This window comes from Ischnura elegans, chromosome 4 (genome assembly GCF_921293095.1).
Source record: "Ischnura elegans chromosome 4, ioIscEleg1.1, whole genome shotgun sequence".
NCBI lineage: Eukaryota > Metazoa > Arthropoda > Insecta > Odonata > Coenagrionidae > Ischnura > Ischnura elegans.
The window spans coordinates 24,643,779-24,663,180 of NC_060249.1; the positions used below are offsets into that span (position 1 = coordinate 24,643,779).

The 19,402-nt window shown below is 36.3% G+C and overlaps 2 protein-coding genes across 4 annotated transcripts in view; one reads left to right on the forward strand and one right to left on the reverse strand.

Moving 5' to 3' along the window:
- The window catches only part of LOC124157159, a 50,801-nt gene extending 38,764 nt beyond the window's left edge, over nt 1-12,037 (forward strand). For all 3 annotated transcript variants that reach the window (XM_046531671.1, XM_046531672.1, XM_046531673.1), the window contains 6 exons: nt 2,148-2,336; nt 2,913-3,146; nt 6,187-6,402; nt 6,729-6,898; nt 7,619-7,709; nt 11,142-12,037. In XM_046531671.1, coding sequence (XP_046387627.1) covers nt 2,148-2,336; nt 2,913-3,146; nt 6,187-6,402; nt 6,729-6,898; nt 7,619-7,709; nt 11,142-11,215 — 974 coding nt within the window. In that variant the 3' untranslated portion in view covers nt 11,216-12,037. The remainder of the gene's footprint in view (nt 1-2,147; nt 2,337-2,912; nt 3,147-6,186; nt 6,403-6,728; nt 6,899-7,618; nt 7,710-11,141) is intronic.
- Nucleotides 12,038-16,780: 4,743 nt separating this feature from the next.
- Nucleotides 16,781-19,013, reverse strand: LOC124157162 (coiled-coil domain-containing protein 97). The gene is made up of 3 exons (XM_046531679.1): nt 18,182-19,013; nt 17,835-18,080; nt 16,781-17,029 (listed from the first exon to the last, which is right to left on the reverse strand). Exons 1-3 carry the CDS (start codon nt 18,772-18,774, stop codon nt 16,852-16,854), a joined length of 1,017 nt encoding a protein of 338 aa, XP_046387635.1. The 5' UTR covers nt 18,775-19,013; the 3' UTR covers nt 16,781-16,851.
- Between the last annotated feature and the right edge of the window lie 389 nt (nt 19,014-19,402).

Below are 19,402 nucleotides of genomic sequence, written 5' to 3' on the forward strand. Positions count from 1 at the left end.
TAACTTGCATGACAAATTCTTTGCCATGGCGAATAAATTTCTAATGTAATGATATAATGTTAAGTGTCAATTTTACTGTTATGAAGTCAGGAAATGTTCAAGAATTTTGCCCCATTTGCTTCCCGCAGGCAGCGAAATTTTTTCAGCCCCAGCTGCATCACACGTGCAGGGAAAAGTTTGTGACGATTATGTGGTAACCCAAAATATTCATGAAGTGCTGAATGCTGCAGGATAACTACACTTCTCAATATGTAGCCTAAAAAAATCCAATTTCTGGTCTCACATGTTCACATTTATGTGCCGTTTAATTGAAACGTAGGCAGAAATTTTATCTGTATCTTAACTAATTTTATTTTATTCCAATGTTATCTTACTCATAACGTATTTGTAGTCCTTTTTAATTCTAAAGTGATAAAGAAAAATTGAAAATATTTTTGAAAAAAATATGACATAATTGTAGAATGAATTTAAAGGAATTGGCAGAATTCATGTTTTTTCATCATTTCAAAATAATTCATATTTGTTCAAGGCACATATATGAATTCATTTGGAAGCTATTTTATGTTTTTTTATTGCAAAAATATAGTAATTTTACTTCAAAATGATTATGAAATAATATTTGAATTTATTTTTAAATTAGGAGTTAATAATTTGGATGCTGTAAAAATGATATGCATTTGTGATATTGTAAAATAACCGTGATGTTAATGTAAAGAGATTGCTACGAAGTAATTTTTGAATTTTCTAGAATAATTTAGATTGAAATTTTAAATTATTACTCTTTAAGTTACTTAAAAGCAGTTTTAAAATTGTTTTACTTTATAAATGAGGATTCCTTTGCTCTGTGTATCTTATTATGGTATACTATTGTGGATCTATTTCACATGTGGCTCAAATTGTAACCAATCATTTCTCCTCGTTCATAACTATCCTGTTGAGCACATAAAAAAACATGTTCAAAGAGAAAATTCAATATCTGGTTTGACCTCAATTTATCTTGCCAAATCTAGTCTGATATATTTATCAGCTCTTGCTCCATGGGTGATAACTGCCAGGACCTTATATCAGTTGGAGAATTGAGGATAACATAAGTTATTGTTGCTGTATAAATTAATTTTATTCTTTATTCAAAGTATCGGAATGTTATACACAAAATCAATTCATTTCAGTCAAATAAAAAATTACATTCAAATCTTCGACAGTAACTTCATGTGGTTTTTCCATAAGGTGCAAGATAACCCTTAAATTCACTCTTGCATTTTTTGCTATTGTTATCAATTTTTTTTTCACATTCCTGAGATCAAAGATTTTTTAAACTGAACTATGCATTAGCTAGGTTTCTTATCTTCCTCAGTGCATAGAATTAATTGAATTGGAACATATTCATGATATTACTTGGTTCCTAGGCCACGATGGCACCGAAAATTTGCACTTGTTCCTTTGCCGTAGTACACCACCATCTTTTCAAGTATGAATGGAATTGGTGGGGGCGTTTCATGAATTTCCGTGAAATACAGAGAGTTGTCTCGTCTGAAAGCTGTCTCAATTTCATGGGCCATGCCGTTAACGGCAGCTGGCAAAAAGTCGTCTCGTCTGAAAGTGTTCTCAAGGTAGCATTGTGTGTATTTCACACTTTGCCGTAGATTGAAATGAGTGCCTTGCAGACCACTGTGGTGGTCTACAGTGCTGTGCCATCAATGATGCGATTTGAGTCGTTTGAAGGCATCCATAAAGACCTATGGTTATTTCAAAGCACAGACCCATGCCATGGACGGCGGCCAGCAAAAAGTCGTTTTGTCCGAAAGTGGCTCAGGGAGTCACTCATTGGACACTGCTGTATGTTAGTTTTCGCAAAGGAGTAATATTTGTCAACACTAGTTTAAACTGGCCTTTTTAGCAAGCACAGTTGACAGGAATTTCAATCATTAGTATTTGATTAAAGAAGAATGAGACTGGAAAATCAAAATATTTTGTGTGAAACCCGGGAAAAGTCAGGGAAAAATATAGATGTAGATATGTAATGCCATACACAGTGATGCTGAATTTTTTTCATGAACATTATATTTTCAGGAAAGTGTAGCTATCATGGAGTTTTTATGCTAAAATGATTGTTTAGATTTTTATGTTGTTGTTTTACTGCTTCACAGACAAGAAGAAGTCCTCTGAGTCATCCAGTGATTATCTGAGGAAGAAAGTGCTTACTATGAGGCTTGGAACATCAGCATTTCTTAATTCTGTCATTGAAGAAAATGCTCTTGTGGTTACATCTACTCCAAAGAAATCCAGTACAGAAAGTAGGACACAATCTACCTCAGGAGGAAGCCTCTCTGATGATGGTAAGTTCAGATTTTTCAGAGTGAAAGTTTTAGATATTGATGGCTGAATTTTTTTTTCCTTTATTGATTTTATAAATTTGGTGCTCAAATATGCTGCCCATTAGGAATTGTTTGTCTAGCATAATAATCCATCTTTTCCTTTAATGCCAACAGAATTCCAGAGAGAAAAAGATGACTTGATTGTTCAAGTGATAGAACATGTAATATGACTTTGGAAGATCTGCATTCGTATCCTAGTCTAGAAAATGATTTTTTCTTTGGAATTTTTGCACCAAGAGTGAAATATTGATATGGCATATAGATCACTTGCTGGTGGTTGCTGACTTAAAGTTGGATTTCTGAATGGCACTGTTTGTAGTGAATAACCTCATGCTGGCTCTGATTAAAAATTAGCTTCCATTCTGCATCCATCACATAAAATGATCCAGTCAATGATCCAGATATAGATCATGCACGGGCATGCACCTTTTCAGTGTCATTTTGAAATTTCTCTCTCTTTTTCAGGAATAAAAATTGCTATTTGTGTGTAGTTGTGCTTCCATTTTGATAATTTTTTGTCTCTCTTCGACTTTTCAGTGTTTGATCGGAATGAAGGCAATACCTCTAATGTGGATCAACAGGCGATTTCGGTGAGATTGGATGGTGATTCTGAAAAAAATGACAACTTAAATAAAAGTCAGATTACTGCTGAAGTCAATAAGCCTGTAACGCTGCCAGTTCATAGTAATGAAGATGTCCTGAATCAAAAAATTCAATCAGTCGACGACCCAGTTTCTGATAACAAAAGCCCACAGTCCAGCTCAGAACAAGGTAAGAAATACTTCCGTGTAATAATTTTTTTAACATTTTTCTTGGATTTAATTGGATATCTGGAACATGTTGGCCTCCTTTAAAACAATTTTGTTGAGTGAGAAATTGTAGTCATTCCAACTATAAATATCGTTCTATATACAGGAGTGATGTACATATTTTGTTTCAAATTCTCATGTTAGTCTATTTTGCATCTTTATTCTATCCTTGGCATAACACATCGATTAAATAATTCATACATTTCCATCTCTGTAGTTCAGTTTAAGCATAAAAAATTCAGATTTTTAATATTAAAAGATTTTTTTTCCTATACTTTAAAAAACAATGCTTCGTCAATGATTCAAGACGATTGCATGAAGAGTATTTGGCCTTAACTTGAGCACAGAAATTGATTTATCTCGTTTTCTATTTGTTCTGAAAGTCTTCTTATTTCCCTCGTGAATAAATAATCCAGCTATACAGGGTGTCCCATTTATCTTGACCACCCGAAATAACTTTTTGCCCAGATGCAAATTCAAAAATGTGTCAAGCAAATGTTCATCAGCCATCAGGGGGACATTAATCAGTATGATTGCCTCCCTTGTAGCTTTGTTATTTACAAAGTTATGAACAGCGGTATGTCTTTTTTAAATGGCACCCTATATTTTTTATTTGGTAATTCATTTCCTCTCCTATAACTCCTCCTGTTCATATCTTTGTAAATAACAAAGCTACAAGAAAGGCAATCATGCTGATTATTGGCCTCCTGACGGCTAATGAACATTTGCTTGACACATTTTTGAATTTGCATCTGGACAAAAAGTTATTTCGGGTGGTCAAGATAAATGGTACACCCTGTATATTGCAGTTGGCTGTACATTTTTGGCCGTATGTGGGCTGAAAATTTGAGATGTGTGAACATTGAAATTAACGTCAAATAAACATATACTATGCACGGAAGACCCTTAGCTGTTAATACTTGGTATTGCAAAAGGCTCCTAATTGTTATTACAGTGTAACCCCGATTTATCGTTCCCGCATTAATCGTTTTCCCGCATTCATCGTTCGCCGCTCCTGGTCCCAAATTAAGTTCCATAAAGACAATGTAATTTTTTCCCGCATCTATCGTTCCCCGAAGTATCGTTTTCCCGCATTGATCGTTTGAAGATCGCGGTCCCATCGTATAATTTTCCCGCATTCATCGTTTGACAAAAATAAGACGAAGTGTTTACAACGTGTTGTTTATGGCTAATAACGAGAGACACAAAGTTTGAATCTTCCCCAGGAGATTGAAATACGATAGGGAGAAGCTGAGTGCTTTGGGATAGTCACATTATCGCATTTCCCAAGATCCGGTATCCCCCTCCATTCAGCACTCGCCTCTCCCTGTCTGAAGCGTACCTCTTCTCCGAAATAAAAAAAAGGTTCCAGCTCGAGCAGGGATCGTATTACGAAGACCTTAGCTTCGAAAGAAAATATCAAGTTACTGGAGAACAAAAGAAACCTTTTTCACGCTTCCCCCTTTCTCGACCGCTGACTTTTTTTTTAGCTGACTCGCTTCAAAGATCCCCACCTCTGGAGGTCAACTGCTGCGTGAATCACAGATTAGCCCAAAAGGTGTGTAAAAATGAATTTCGGCAATTGGTATTATACTTTTATTAGAATGAGTTATTAGTGATGTGCACGTAATTCAAAAAAGGATGATACCAAACACGACGTATTTCTAACGTTATTTAACCATTTTAAGCAAGGAAATATGTAGTTGGAATAATAAGATGGTGATTTCTGGAGAATATCGATAGAGAATATAGAGTAGCTGATAGTGAGCTTCACGGCAGTTGATGCGGATTTTTTTCGAAAACAGGGCGTCTGGTTACAATTTACGAGCTATGCTACAAGTCTCACCTGTCTGAGGTGCTAACGAAGCGATGTCTTCTCAGGATATTTTGTTTCTCCCTACTAGCAATCTGAAATCATCTGCTCATCTAGAGCTACGCTACTTATTGTTACAAATGAGTGGGTTAGCTGCCTTCTCCATAGAATAAAAAAATTTGCGCAGTCTTATGGTCATGCTTCACCCTCTGCAGTAAGCTCTGCTTACGCCGTACGCGATAGCATTATTGCCGAACTTCACCTCGTACGAGTGGTTCCATACTTGCCAGGGTGGGTTGACTTAAAGCCGGCGAGTGTTTTCCCTGTGGGTTCAATAGAGTCCGGTTTCATTTTTATTAGTTTTATTCTTATTCGTCTTCAGACCATGGCCCTTCCGATGACACAAGTGAGAACTTTAAAAGATAGACTGAAAATAATTGAAAACGAAGAAAAGAATCCGGGCTAAAAATGCGTGAATATTACAGCACGCCTCGGTATGTCCGCTAGTACATGACGGCAGGGGTCGGGGTAGAGCGAGATCCCCGGTGAAAAGCAAGTAGTGGAATGAAGCCGAGGATTAGGTGGGCGTGCCGCTGACGATTAACGCCACATTGCCTCAATCATATTAAAAATTTAATTGCAAGAAAGGAACATTTCAAATAATAAACTATTTTTGGCCTTCTTGATACATCCTATAACCAATCACTTAGACGGCGAAATCAGTTGTTTGAGGCATAACACGCACATTTCTCTCGTAAATACGTGTACTAGAAATGGCATTTGATGGATAAGAATTTTTACATCGGACAGAAATGCATAATAGCAGTGAAAATTCTGAGTGGAGTAAAACATTTTTTTAGCAAGGCAAAGTTCCTTTAGTATATTAGAAAGAGAGATAAGTCGAATCAACAATATGACCTTAGTGTTTCGATACAGGAATAATATTCCTTTAATAAGCTAATATCTTTTTTGAATCCATTAATGAATGTCATAATTCGCAAAAATCCAGCGTTTCCTGGGACATAGGCAACCCGGACAAACTTTCCCGCATTTATCGTTTTCCCGCATTCATCGTTTTTTTCATCCATCCCCTTCAAAAACGATAAATCGAGGTTCAACTGTATTTATTTTTATTAAACATTTTTTGCAATGATCATCTATGCTATGTAATTTTTTTGGTCACTTTTAGCGGCTCCTGAAGGTACAAGTAATGCAACTAAGGAGGAACCTGTAAAAAAAATTCCCGATAGTGCACCGTCTCAAAGTTTGAAAGTCAATGAGAGGCTTGCAGGTGTTCCATTGACTAATGCTGCCACTGCAGAATCTGCGGCCTCTTCCAGCAGCAAAAGCAATAGCACTAAAGGCTCAGTTCCTGTTGTAGTCGATGGTAGCCCAGTGGAATTAGGTAAACCTAGCCGTGTATTTTGCATCTATTATGTATATTATGTTTGTATTGTTAAGCTACCTGACAATTTATTGTGGAGCATTAAAAATATAATTATATTAAATTTATTAATGTCATTCTATGTTTACTTTCCGTACCTTATGCATCAAAGTTATATATTTGACGAATGATTTCGAAAAATATTACCATATGTCACTTAAAGGAGTTGGGAATGGCACTCGAGAAAGTATTTTTTAACTATGATGTTATGTTTTAATAAATGCAGAGGGTAATTATGTTTACATATATTCTTTTGTGAAAGTCACATTTTACCTTATTTATTTCAGAATTGTTTGCTGATTACTCAAAAATTCCTTTCCGTTGTCGTCAAAAAGAATCTAAGGCTAATGGTGTGCAGTATGGGGCTGCTCTTGACGTTCTTGGCTTGGGGACTGGCTATATTCATTTAGCACCTGGGACAGAGAAAGGACTTCAGCATCCAAAGTCATTCAATATGGTACGTCAAGTACTATTTATCAATATTCTGTCCTGGAATTGGTATATTATTTCTCTCTTTGCCATTGTTATTAATTTGGAATCCTAAAAGTATTTAATTTTCTCCTCATTTTAATGTACTCGCTTCCTTGTTTGTTTTTGCGTTTGTCATTCCAGTAAAAATCTTTCCACTCAAATTTCGACCACTTCCTGATTAGTTGGAGTGCTGAAATTACCAGGATAGGTCAAAGCTGGATTGCAATGCATATGTTCTTACACTTTTACTATGATCCTAACAGTATCTCGAGTAATATTCAGAAATGAAAATTAAGTATAGTGATTAGATCCAAAAATGGCCGCAAAAATCCTATTGAGGCACTACAATCATAGCAGGTGTGATATGAAGTCTCTTTTGAATGCTAGTACATCAATGTCCGCTGCAGCCCAGTTGTTACCATGGGCAACCCCTGAGCGGGGGAGCCCGGATCAAGAATCTTGGAAAGCTGGTTTTTCTTTTGTATCAATATTTCCACTCTAACAAAAGTAGAAACTCTAATATCCCTCTGCCCTATACTGTGGTAAAGATTACCAATGCTAATGTAGGACTTCAAGGAATGTTTATGTGTGGCAACATGAAAGAATCATCAATGTAATGAAAGTGTTTATAATATATGTAGTCAATTATGACTCTATATTGATTCTTGGATGCTGTAAGCAATTATAAGTTTGATTTTTGTTTTAGGCTTTCCTCATTCTGGATGGGCAAGTCATGGTCAAAATCCATGAAAGTGACATTGTGGCTAATCCTGGAGATTTTTTTGCTGTTCCCAAAGGTAATTAACCGTATCATTTTGAGTCTGAAAAGTAGTCAACTAATCCACTATCTTCATTTTTACCTGTATGTTGAAAGTGCAGTTATCTTGCATTCTAGTTTTTAACTGGTCTATGTGATTTAGTAATCAGTTAATCTTTCAGTATTTTTCAATTACAAATTTCCTGTTTAAGAATTTCTGTCATTGCCAAATGGGATAAATCTGCTTTTGGTATGGCTTATCTTTTATTTTTCTTCGATTTTCAATTTCAATATCATAAAATACTCTGTGGCGATTGTAGAATCTAATTTTCTCAGAGAAATACATATCTCTTGAATAGAAGTTCCTAGAATATTTTTCTTTGGAATAAATTTTTCATTAGGATAGTTGCATACTTGATATTCCTGACTTATTTGCATAGTAGCAGCTCATTTTAGGAAACTTGATGGCAGAACTCTTTGAGTACCACTCTTCCATTGTAGGCCAAAGAAATTTCTATCTGGGGTATTTATTATTCTTATTACTTTTATTTGAGACAATTAAGTTATACAAATTTGGAAGAGGTAGTGAAGAGGGTCATGTTTGGAGCTTTGCTGCGTACCAGTGGCAAGGTGAGCGTTTTTTTGCGTCCTGGCTCGATGGCACTGGGTTGTGTCATTTGATGTCATTGTTTTGCTGCTACTACTTCTACTTGACATTATTACATTTTATTATACCTGCTTTCTTGTTTGTCCTCCCGGGCAAAATATTGCTACTCAAATTTTGACCATGTCCTGATTAGCTAGAGTTGTGAAATTTTCAGGGTAACTCAGAGCTGGATAACTATGCAATGTCCTTACACTTACATCATGATAGGAAAAGTATTTAGAGTAAAGTAGAATTTTAGTTTTTCCTGGCGTATAGTTTGAAGGAAAATTTCTTGGGTTTCCCCTGAAGACGATGGCAGACACACCCATTGAAATGTTAGGAGAAAACACCCACTACCTTTTCCGGTGGGAAACCCAAAAAATTTTCCTTTGTCTAGAGTAATACATATTCAGGAATAAAAATTAAATATGGAGTTTTAAAAATGGCCACCAAAACCAAATGGAGGCGCTGCAATCATTAAAAGTGAAATAAAAAAGAAACAAAAATATAATAAATGTTTATATACACCCATGTCTCGTATAGCGCAAGGGATGCGTTCCTTGGGGTCTTTGCGCTATACGAATTTGCGTTACACAAGAGCGTTTTAGCATTGGGAAGATAGGGATGCGTTCCTTGTAGCATAGGTCTTGGGTATTGAATTTCCTCTAAAACATCTGTATTCCGATAAAAAGCCTTATAAAACATTATTTATATAATTTTTTATAGTTTAACATATCTTTTATGATAATATTCACGCATTCAAAGACTTTTATTCACGTCAAAAAAAATTCTTACGTGCTTTTGAAATTCCCTCCTGTCGTGCGGATGGGCTAACATCTGCTATCTCAGGGGTTCGTAATGCATTGCCGGCAGTTGTCGATTTTTCAAACTAGTCTAAAAACAACTATTGCGTCACCCAAGCCCTTTTTTCGCTCATCGAAATGACAGGAAAATGCTACTTTGAATGCCATTTCATAGCTAGCGGAGTTTATGAATGATAAATCATTTTAATTTGAAGTCCCCCGAGTCATTAGCAGCTACGTGAAACAGTCTTTAAATGCCTTTAAACCTGACCCAGGTTTTTCTTCCCTGAAAATGAATGAACGAGATTGCATTCTTTTCCAAAACAGTATCGTCTCGTCAACACTAAAAACTGGTTAAGGGGGAAAGGAGCCACTTTCAATCACAGCTTGAAGTTCATCAGAAAATGTTGCGGTGACTGCGCTATCAACACTTGCAGATACACCTGATATCGCCGCACTGAAAATACCTGCTTGCCGTTTAAATTCTGGAACCAACCGGAGCTTTCACTAAATGCCTCGGAGCGATTACCACTCTCTTTTTGCACTGATTCACTATGAACTTTCCGTATGTGTAGACCACTTGGTTGAAGTTGGTGCGGCTGAGGTCACAGATGTTTTAACTTCGTCTTTATTCAGAATAAGGCATCGTGCGTTTAAATTTCCGCGCAATATCGCTTTGACGCTCTCCATTTTCAAAGCAATTGACCTCTTTCAATTCCTCTTCTATTTTTCTTGATAAATTCTTGATTTTTCTACACGCATTCCTATTTTTTGCCATATTCTCTTGGTTTTTACTCTGTATGGCTCTATCTAAATCACCTTCCACTGCTGAACTGTATTCCTGAGACGCAGAAGGCCTACGACTACGGGGAGGGAACGAAGCCATTGTGTTTGAGACACTAAAGCTGACCCTTTTATGTGTTGATGCTATTCATGCGCAACTCGGCCTCCGCTCCATTTCTCCCCCGTGAATACCGATGACCTTGAAGACTATAGCGTAGACCCTCTACATGGAAGTCAACTGCCCGATAACCTATGACGGCAAAAATACATCTCAAACCGTATCGCTGAAAAAAAATCATTTCCACTAGCCCCACGCATAATTAACGATCTAAATTATTTATTATCATTCTGTTAAGGAGACGAGATAAATTACTTCGGTAGGCCGGCTATCTGGACCCAATGACGAGTAATACTTTTGGCCATTGCACAGCAATGGATTTCGATTAATACATAAAAAAGAAGATTTGAGGCAAGCAATAATATTAATATGCGTAAAATGATATAAATTTCGTGTGTATTTAGCGCAAGTTCAAGTTTTATCACGAGAGAGTTTAAGATATTTGATTAGGCTACACTGCGTTGCAATGTTTCCCCACGAATTTGCGCTATATCGAAATTGCGCTAATCGAAATTGCGCTATACGAGACATGGGTGTATGCTGGTGCTCTTTAAACTGATTCCTTTCTGATATGAAGGTATCATTCCATGACAAAGTTGCTTATAATTTTGCAAGTTGTATTGAATTATAATTATTTCAACTTATCTTGGATAATGCAAGCTAATTTTTGTGGCAATTGTGTAATGTGGTCATTTTGACAGAAAAAGATGCACTCTAAAATTTAGTGCTCTCATTTATTGACACTAATTTTTATACCTAGTTTTAGGATGGGCAGTTTTAGTTAAGTGTTAGTTTTAATTATGATGTTAATGTTATCTTTTTCCTTCATTTCAATAACACGATGGCTCTGTTTTTATATTTTGTAGGATACACTTTTGATGATATTGTTGATAAGTTTCTATTGATTGAATTTGGTTATTATATATACTTAGGTGTGCGTAATATGCGTATGGAAACATGCATTACGTATTTCATAATTGTCATTAATGTGTTAGTGTGTGTGGTTATGCATGTCTGTTATGGTGTTTTTTTCATTAAAACGACTGAAAGGAATTTTTTTGTGAGGAATAACATTTTCATTCACAGACTGCCAAATGTGCTAATTTATATCTTTTCTTTCAGGTTGCAAGTATAATTTGACTGGAATTGGTGAAAAAAATTCTGTTGTTGCTTACTTCAAGTCCAAGGCTTTGTAAATGTGTCTATGGCTGTCTGAGGTTTTGAAAAATTCCAATGCTGTTTTTTGCAGCCATATTGAGTATTTCATTATGTAGTATAAGGTCTGTGCTGTAAAAGGTGTGTGATTTTAGATCAGTTAGTTAACAAATATTTAAGTATATTTTTAATGGGGCCTTTTGCTCTTCGAAAATAATTGATCAAGTATAACAGAAACAGGAATAAATGTTAACTGTACTTTTGGATGTATATTGATTGACATTTCCATAAAAATTTAGAATTTGTATATTTTTTACATGCCCTATTTCAAGTACCTGTTATTATTTTAGGGAATATTTTCAAAAGGCATGCTTTGTATTTTCATTTATATTTTAAATGGGGACATTTTTTTAATATGCTCATATATTTGTACAGTTTATATTTAAAATGTATACTAATAAAATTATTTTGTAATTTATTAGGATTACTGAGTGCCTTTTTAGTTCAGTAATCACTTTACTAGGAAGTAGCTCCTCCATAACTTAAATAGACCAAGCAGAATGAACAGGATTCATAAAAGTAAAATATGAAGGTCATGAAACATTATTTGATGATTATCATTGTAATATTTTCTTAGAATCATAATAGGTAATTCATTAATCCTGAATTGTCTTTCACTTTTGTCTTTTTATAAAATCATGTTTAAATATCGTGGCACTATTTTTTGCTGAGTGTGGTACTGTATTTTGAATGACTATTTTTGTGTTTACATATTTATTTGGCATGTTCAAGTGTTTGAAATTCAAATTTAGAGTTTTATCATATTTCACTGCTGTGTGCAATAATGACTTCTGTTCGTAACATTTCAGTGTTTATTTTTTTGGTAGACTTTAACCCAATTTTTTTACTGTGGTTAATTTCATTTAAACAACACAAATCATCCTCTTAAGAATAAGAAAATGAAGCATTCTTCCTAAGCACAAAGGCCATGAATTTTGCATGTTGAACACCTCTTAAAAGTGACCCTGTCTCAAGGAAAATGTTGCCATATTTTTCACCAATGCATTGCATATTATTTTCTTATATGTATATTTCATCATTGCTTGGATTTTTGAACTCCTAGTGGTAGAATTATCAAGAGAACTTTCCCAAAAGGTGGAATGAAATGTTCAGCTCTCCCCAGATTAAGTCCCAGGGGTGTAGATGTCACACAGTCAGAGTTTGGGGTCCAGTTCCTTTCCCTGGGCCACTTTGCACTTCGAGGATTCAATCAATCAATCAATCAATTTATTAGTCATTAAATGATATAAATCACAATAGACATCGTCAAAAATAAAATATATATATAATATACACTTACAAACAATGAAAAGGATTACTACATGGAAAACAAAGTAAAGATCACATATTAAAATAATAATTGGCCCATTAGTCACAAAGACCTGTGAAGTCCCCAGACATGTATTCTTCAAAAGAATATGTATAGGGGTTTCCTACGCAACCATTTCTGGATCGTTTTTTTTTAAAATTATTAGTGTCTTTTAGTTTCACCTCTCTTGGCAGTATGTTGAATGCCTTAATAGCCATGTTTTTAAAACTGTTTTTGGACTTTGACAATCTATAGAAAGGTGTATCAAGGTCTTCTTTATGCCTGGTGTTGTGTGTGTGTACATCAGACCTACTAGTCATAATTGTAAGGTTGTCTTTGGCAAATTTTAAAAGCTCAAATATATAAAGAGAATACACAGTCATAATTCCTGACTGGAGGAAAAAAGGCTTGCAGTGGTCCATATGCTTTAGATTGAAAAGTGACCTTATTGCTTTCTTTTGTAGCAATAGTACCTTATTTGCCTTGGGAGCATTACCCCACAATATAATCCCATAGCTGATGTGACTTTGAAATTATGAGTAATATACATTCATCCATACTGCCTTAGATACAATGGGCTTTAATTTTCTAAGAAGGTACAGAACTCTACTTATTTTATTGCAAATTTTATCAATGTGGGTATCCCATGACAGCCTCTGGTCTAAGTGAAAGCCCAGGACCTTGACTGACTCTACTTCGTTGTATGTTTCTTTAAGTGCAAAAGTATATGTTAAGGTCTTGCTCTTATTCAGGAATAGTTCATTGCCTATGAACCATTCGTTAGCCCTGCTTAACATATTGTTGGCCGTTTGCCATGCAATGTTGTAATCTTTGCTGGAAGTGATTAATGTAGTGTCGTCCTCGTATAAAATGGGAGCTATTCTTAGGTAGTTGGGGAGATCGTTTACATACACTATATTTGTTGTTTTGGGGTGTCTGTTTGCTTCACCTTGCATTTCTACCCAAGACTCTTCAGTCAGTTACACCAGTCATTAGTACTGGAGGTAAGGAGATAAGTTTGTATTGCTTGGATTTGGTTATTTATTGCATATATTTAGGTATGTGTGATTTGCACATTGAAATATGAATTACTATATCATAATTGTCATTAATATGTCAGTGAGTGTGGGTATGCATGTCTTGAATGGTGCTTCTTTATAAAAACAACAATGATTAGTTTCGTGACGAATCAAATACTATTTACCAACTCTTTAGGCTATATTAAAGGTGTATCTGTACACTGTAGCGTTTTAGCTAGATTTGCTCTAGACAGAGCTGTCTGCCAGAAAAGTGTACTTTATAAACATCTCTTAGAGAACTCTAGCCAAAGTGACTCAACTTTTTGTTGTAGATGTGCTCTTGCGTTAGGACGGCATTGTGAACTGAAAGAGTGTCACACTAGACTGCTCTTGCTCTATTTGAGTGGTCAGTCAGAAAATGCCCTCTCTGTAGAGCAAATCAAACCTTTTTGTAAGAAATGGATAGGAAATGGGGAAAAAACTGACCTCTAATTCAATTCAGCTCTTTGAAAGTTATTATATGTATTGATAATTAGGGATGCGAGGTGAGACACTAGAAAACAAAAGCATTGAAGGATGAGATTACTGAATGTGGAAGATGGAGATTTTGAGGAAGTGGCACAATCTATGCTGCTAAATGAATGCCAAGTTGAGACAAATATAAATATGAATAGGAGTGGTGATGGGTCTGATGACACCCAGCAGCTCTGACTAGACATTACTCTCACCCTGAACTCTCCACTGACTATCACACTCTCGCTCTACAAATACTGAGACTATGCTGGCTCAATCTGTTGTGAGTATAACAGGTAAAGCAGTCTTGTGAGAGTAAATTTGGTGCCAGTGTGTACAGTCTCTAGATTAAGTTTAGCTGGAGCACTGTAACTCTAGCTCGATTTCGCTATACAATGTACATTCACCTGAAGACTGAACAAGCATTTGCCATGATCATTTGGCTTTTATACTTCTATTCATGATAAAGCTTGAAGAATACACACATGAAACAATGGAAGTAGGATTCCTAAGTGACAAGTTCACAGCAGATCAAGCACACATTCTAAAAGAAGCTGTCCAAATATATTTATTGAGAATATTTAAAATCTGTCTATGAACTAATATGAATCACTTTGTGGATTTTAGTAAATTGAATGACAGTATTTACCAGTTAAACATACTGAATGAAACTACTTGTAATGTGTGTACTTTTCACATATCTTTTTAATTACGAATCCCTATTTACTAATGATATAGTAAGTGGTGAAAAATGATCTGAAGCCCTGATGATGGGGCACGACTCGTACCCCGAAACCTTGTCAGCCATGGAGGAGCACCCGTGCAACCTTCACTAATAGTAAGTAATAGTTATGGTATTGATTGGAAAGTTATGAAACACCAGAAAGCTAATAGAACTATCCAGCCTTAACCCATTTCCGCCCAGAATAATGTCTGAAATTCCTATTTGCACCCATCTTTTCAAGCAAGTGGGATTACGTGTACCAGCTTCAAAAATAAACTAATATATGGATTAGGTCAACAAAGCTTTTAGCAGCACATTTGTAGCAATTTGAAAACAAAATAGAGCATAGTTTTTCATCAAGAGCCTCACATACTCAGAATGGAAGGATGTAGCCACATGGCTACGGTGGGCGGAAACGGGTTAATGTTATAGGCTCTAAATGTAATGCTAAAATAGAAAACAAATTCTCACCTTCGAAATAAAAACTGGAATTATGAAGGAACAGATTATGTCACCTTCACTTCTTAATGTAACTCTTGAAGGAGAATTTAAAGAACTTGAGAAAATAGACAATGGCTAATGCCGAGCAAAGTGTCTCCCAAACTAGCCAAATTTCACGCAGCTGGCGGTAGAATCGAATATATACTTTTAAGCCTCAAGTTAATTCAATGTAGTTGAGCTCACATGCCTCGTGTTCAAGATCAATTTCCCAGAATGAATGGATTCTGGCTGCTGCTTGGGTGTTCACTTGCAAATTTCCTTTGCCCAAATCTGAAACTGGTAGGAGCTACAAAAATTGAGGCACGGACTCTTTGCAGCCAGGGAAGTATGACTGTACTTCTCCATTTGTCGTCAATCGTAGCCATACTCGTCCACAGGATTATGTTTATTCTTCCAGAGTGTGGGCTCTTCATCAAAACTATGGTACGGAAAATGTCTCACTAACAGCAAATTGATTGTGGAAGAGTGCAGAAGCCATTTTGCATGGGGTCTAACTATGGTTTGAGAAAGGAGAACATAAGTCTACTTGAGTTTGTTTAATGTAAGATGTAGTATTACTAGCTGAGACTAAGGAAGAACTTCAGTACAATAACACCAAAATTAAACTTAAAAGATTTAATCTTCTCCCAGTGAAATATATTAATAATACTGATACTAATTAATAATGACGTGGGCTATGGTAAACTCCAGGTGTTTTGAGTCCCAATTAGTCCCTCACACGCACAAAATCCCCTCAGTTTTTGCAGTGCCTGTTCACTTTATGTCTGTGGGTGAGCTTTCGTGAGAGCCCGGACACTCCCGAATGACTTCGCTTAGTAGTAGTACTGAGAGAGAGAGGAGGGAACATAACGTTGCCAAATGTACGTAGCCGCCCTACTATGTCACTGAAAACATGTGAGTCATAGGTGGCCACAGGTATTATGGCCCTGGCGCCGAGACATTATACCTACTCATTTGGAAGGCATTGGGGATAATCGTTTCACAGAACCCCAAGACATAGCCAGCTACTGCACAGAATGAGGCACCGTTGGTGGAAGGCATATTTATTCACATACAAGGAGAACGCGTGAGGTTTGGCCAAACTGCTCCACGAGTAGATTCACGATGTTCACTCGGTGGAGGTCTGAGAGCGACTCACTGAGGCCACGCCTACCGTTTGCTGATTGGCAAAGTCACGTGTCGAGAGACTTTCCCTCCCCTCATCATCCAGGTTCTTTAATTCTCATGGCAATTATACCGAGACTCATGAGCCTCGGTATAATTGCCATGAGAATTAAAGAACCTGGATAGCGTAGTGGTCTGCGCAGTGGTCCGGAAAGCCAAAGATCCGTGGTTCAATTCCCGGTCCAGGGGAATTTTTTCTCATGGTAATTCTTGTATATTTCACTGCCGTTCACGCGGCAGGGTTGGAAAATATTACACATCCCTTCAGTGGTCAAAGTTGAGGAAAACCACCGAAACCACCCGGTGAACATCAGGCTGCTTTGATACAAAAATTTATTTGAATCATATTTACAAAATTAAAAGATGCAAGGTTTTATCACTTTATTATTAGCTACTCAGGGTGCTCATGTAGGCATCCAATTCATCATCTTCCTCAGGAATAGTTTCATCCGGCTGGTCATTTTCTCCTTTAAGAGATTCCGGTGATTCAGCGTCAAAATACTTTTCCTCATCATCCTGCTCCATGTCTTTGTGGTTATCATAGTCAGTGTTAAAATCAACAGAGCTATAAAAGATAGAAAATAATATAAATATCTTAAGCACTGAAGTGATTTTTTGTAGAGGTAAGATGAAATGATTTAATTGATATGCATCAAGGCATGGGCGTACCCAGCGAGGGGTGGGAGGGGGCAGCTGCCCCCCCCCCCCCAGAAGCACAAATCGCAAATGTCTTTAAAGAAAATAATATTTTTTCAAGGAAATAATTTAAAAAACTAATGAAGAGCTGTTACAGTTTCCTTAAAGTGTTGATTCCATTCACCTTTTCCATGCTTAAATCTTACCTACAACTTGGCATGGCTTGCCCCCCCTCCCCCCCCCCCGTTTTGATCCTGGGTACGCCTTAGCATCAAGGTAGTGAAAAAGTATGATACCATGTAAAGTGAAAATATTTTAAGTCTTCTTGGATATTTCACTATACTTATACCACTACTTTTTTACATAATGCGACCTGGGTTTAGATGAGCCATCACCATCTTCTCTTGAAGATGATGATAACTCATCAAAACTCGGGTCACGTTACGTTAAACGCAGTGGTATTAGTGATATCCAAGAAAACATATAATGGAATACCACAAAATGAATAATGAGTAAGTGAAATTTGAAACATATTTTGTTGAAAATTGGAAACCCAAACTTAAATACATCATTATATATTAGGTAATTGTCACAAATGATAGGGAATGAATTAACACAGTACTAAAGCTATTTCAAGTAATCATTTGCTCCAAACCTAAATGATTTACTGTCACTGTGAACGTGGAATATTAAACAAAGATATTCTCTAACTGACTAATTCCATTCCGATGTACCTGTAATCAAAATCACGGTCTTTGCCTTCAAGAAAACTATCATACATGCTGTTCAAAAATTCTTGACGCAGCACATTCTTTTCCTTTTCTGAAAGTTCCCTGTCTACATCACCATCATCTTCATCCATTGAGCTTTCATCATCTGTATCAAGTTCTTCAATAGCTCCGTCTTCTTCATCTTGTTGCTTCTGTTGCAGTTCATTTCGGGAGTCACGGTCCATACGATCCATGAGGTATCCCACATATCTAGAATATAATCACCACAATGTTAAGTATTATTAATGCAACAAATTGCCATAAGATGGTGAAGGAAGCACCAAACAGTATTGTATCAACAAATTACTCACGTCATTTTGGAATAGTCCTTAGCTCTTTCGTTCCTCTCTTCACTAGTCAAGTGCTGACCAATTAGTTGCTCATACAGGAGAGGATTTCTATTCTTCATCTCCTCTTCACTAAAATAAGAACCTTCACTTATCAACTTCTGCATTGCCTCAAATCGCCTGTTTTTCACATCCACTTCACTTAACTTCTTGCTGTGAAACCTGTGAAGCTTCTTGAGATAAAAATCCACCTCATAATCTCCTTTCATAGGAGAGAAATATTCCAAATGAGATACCTTTATGTTGGTACCAAAACGGGAAAGAAATTGACCAGGATTTCGTTTAAGCAACTCATCGGCTATTGACCTCTTTTGATGAAAAGTTAATTCTGGATCTCCGATTTGCTGACTCTTAAAATGGGCACTACTGCCAGCGAGAGAATCCAGCAAATCATTCAGTAAAATGTCTTGTTGACCCGAAGCGACAGATGTCTCTTCGCAGCCCATTTCGTCAGTTACATCATGCACGACCACTAATTCGTTTTTCTCTTTAATGTTACAAGTTTCCTCCGTTATTTTATCACCAATTTCATACTCCGAGTGCTCTACATCGGACATAACAGTTATTTTCTCTTGGCATAAGCATAAACACAGCCGTTATTGGCTTTAGATGATAAACATATATACGTCAAAGGAGGCACACAAATCATTGTGAATAATCATATAAAACAATACCAAAACAACTTAGATATTCGTTCCATCGATGGCTACAATGAATACAATTCCTTTTCTCGTATTTGAAAACAATTTCAGCTTCGCCACACAAAACAAGTAGAATGGGTTGAGTGCGACTAGCGCATGCGCGCATGCAAGGAACAGCAGACGAACGATATTATATCCAATCAAGAAGAGGGAAATTTGAAGGCGGTTCATGGTTCGGAGAAGGGGAATTAGAAAGCAGAATCTTGGAGTCCAACATAATTATCTCGTGAGCTATCTTTATAATTTTTGATTGATATATTAAAATTTGTTTGTTAACTCGTAGACATAAATAAGGGTAGACAGAATCTTGCAATTGTGGGACGGTACCATAGCTTGATAGTATAGGATTGCCGAATGCTTAGCGATCATAGCTGTCTCCACTACAGATTGCATAGATTTTTTTACTCTTCATTTTGGATAAATAGGACCTTTTTTGGTTTCAGAGTTTATGTAGAGCACTTTATCTATACTTGTTTTCCTTAAG

What these genes read in the sequence shown, in the direction of transcription:
- LOC124157162 (XM_046531679.1), bottom strand. Translation starts at nt 18,774, where the DNA reads ATGTCCGATGTAGAGCACTCGGAGTATGAAATTGGTGATAAAATAACG. An exon ending in AAGGACTATTCCAAAATGAC is followed by an intron (nt 18,081 to 18,181) that starts GTGAGTAATTTG and finishes ATTATATTCTAG; the next exon opens with ATATGTGGGATACCTCATGG. An exon ending in GACCGTGATTTTGATTACAG is followed by an intron (nt 17,030 to 17,834) that starts GTACATCGGAAT and finishes TATCTTTTATAG; the next exon opens with CTCTGTTGATTTTAACACTG.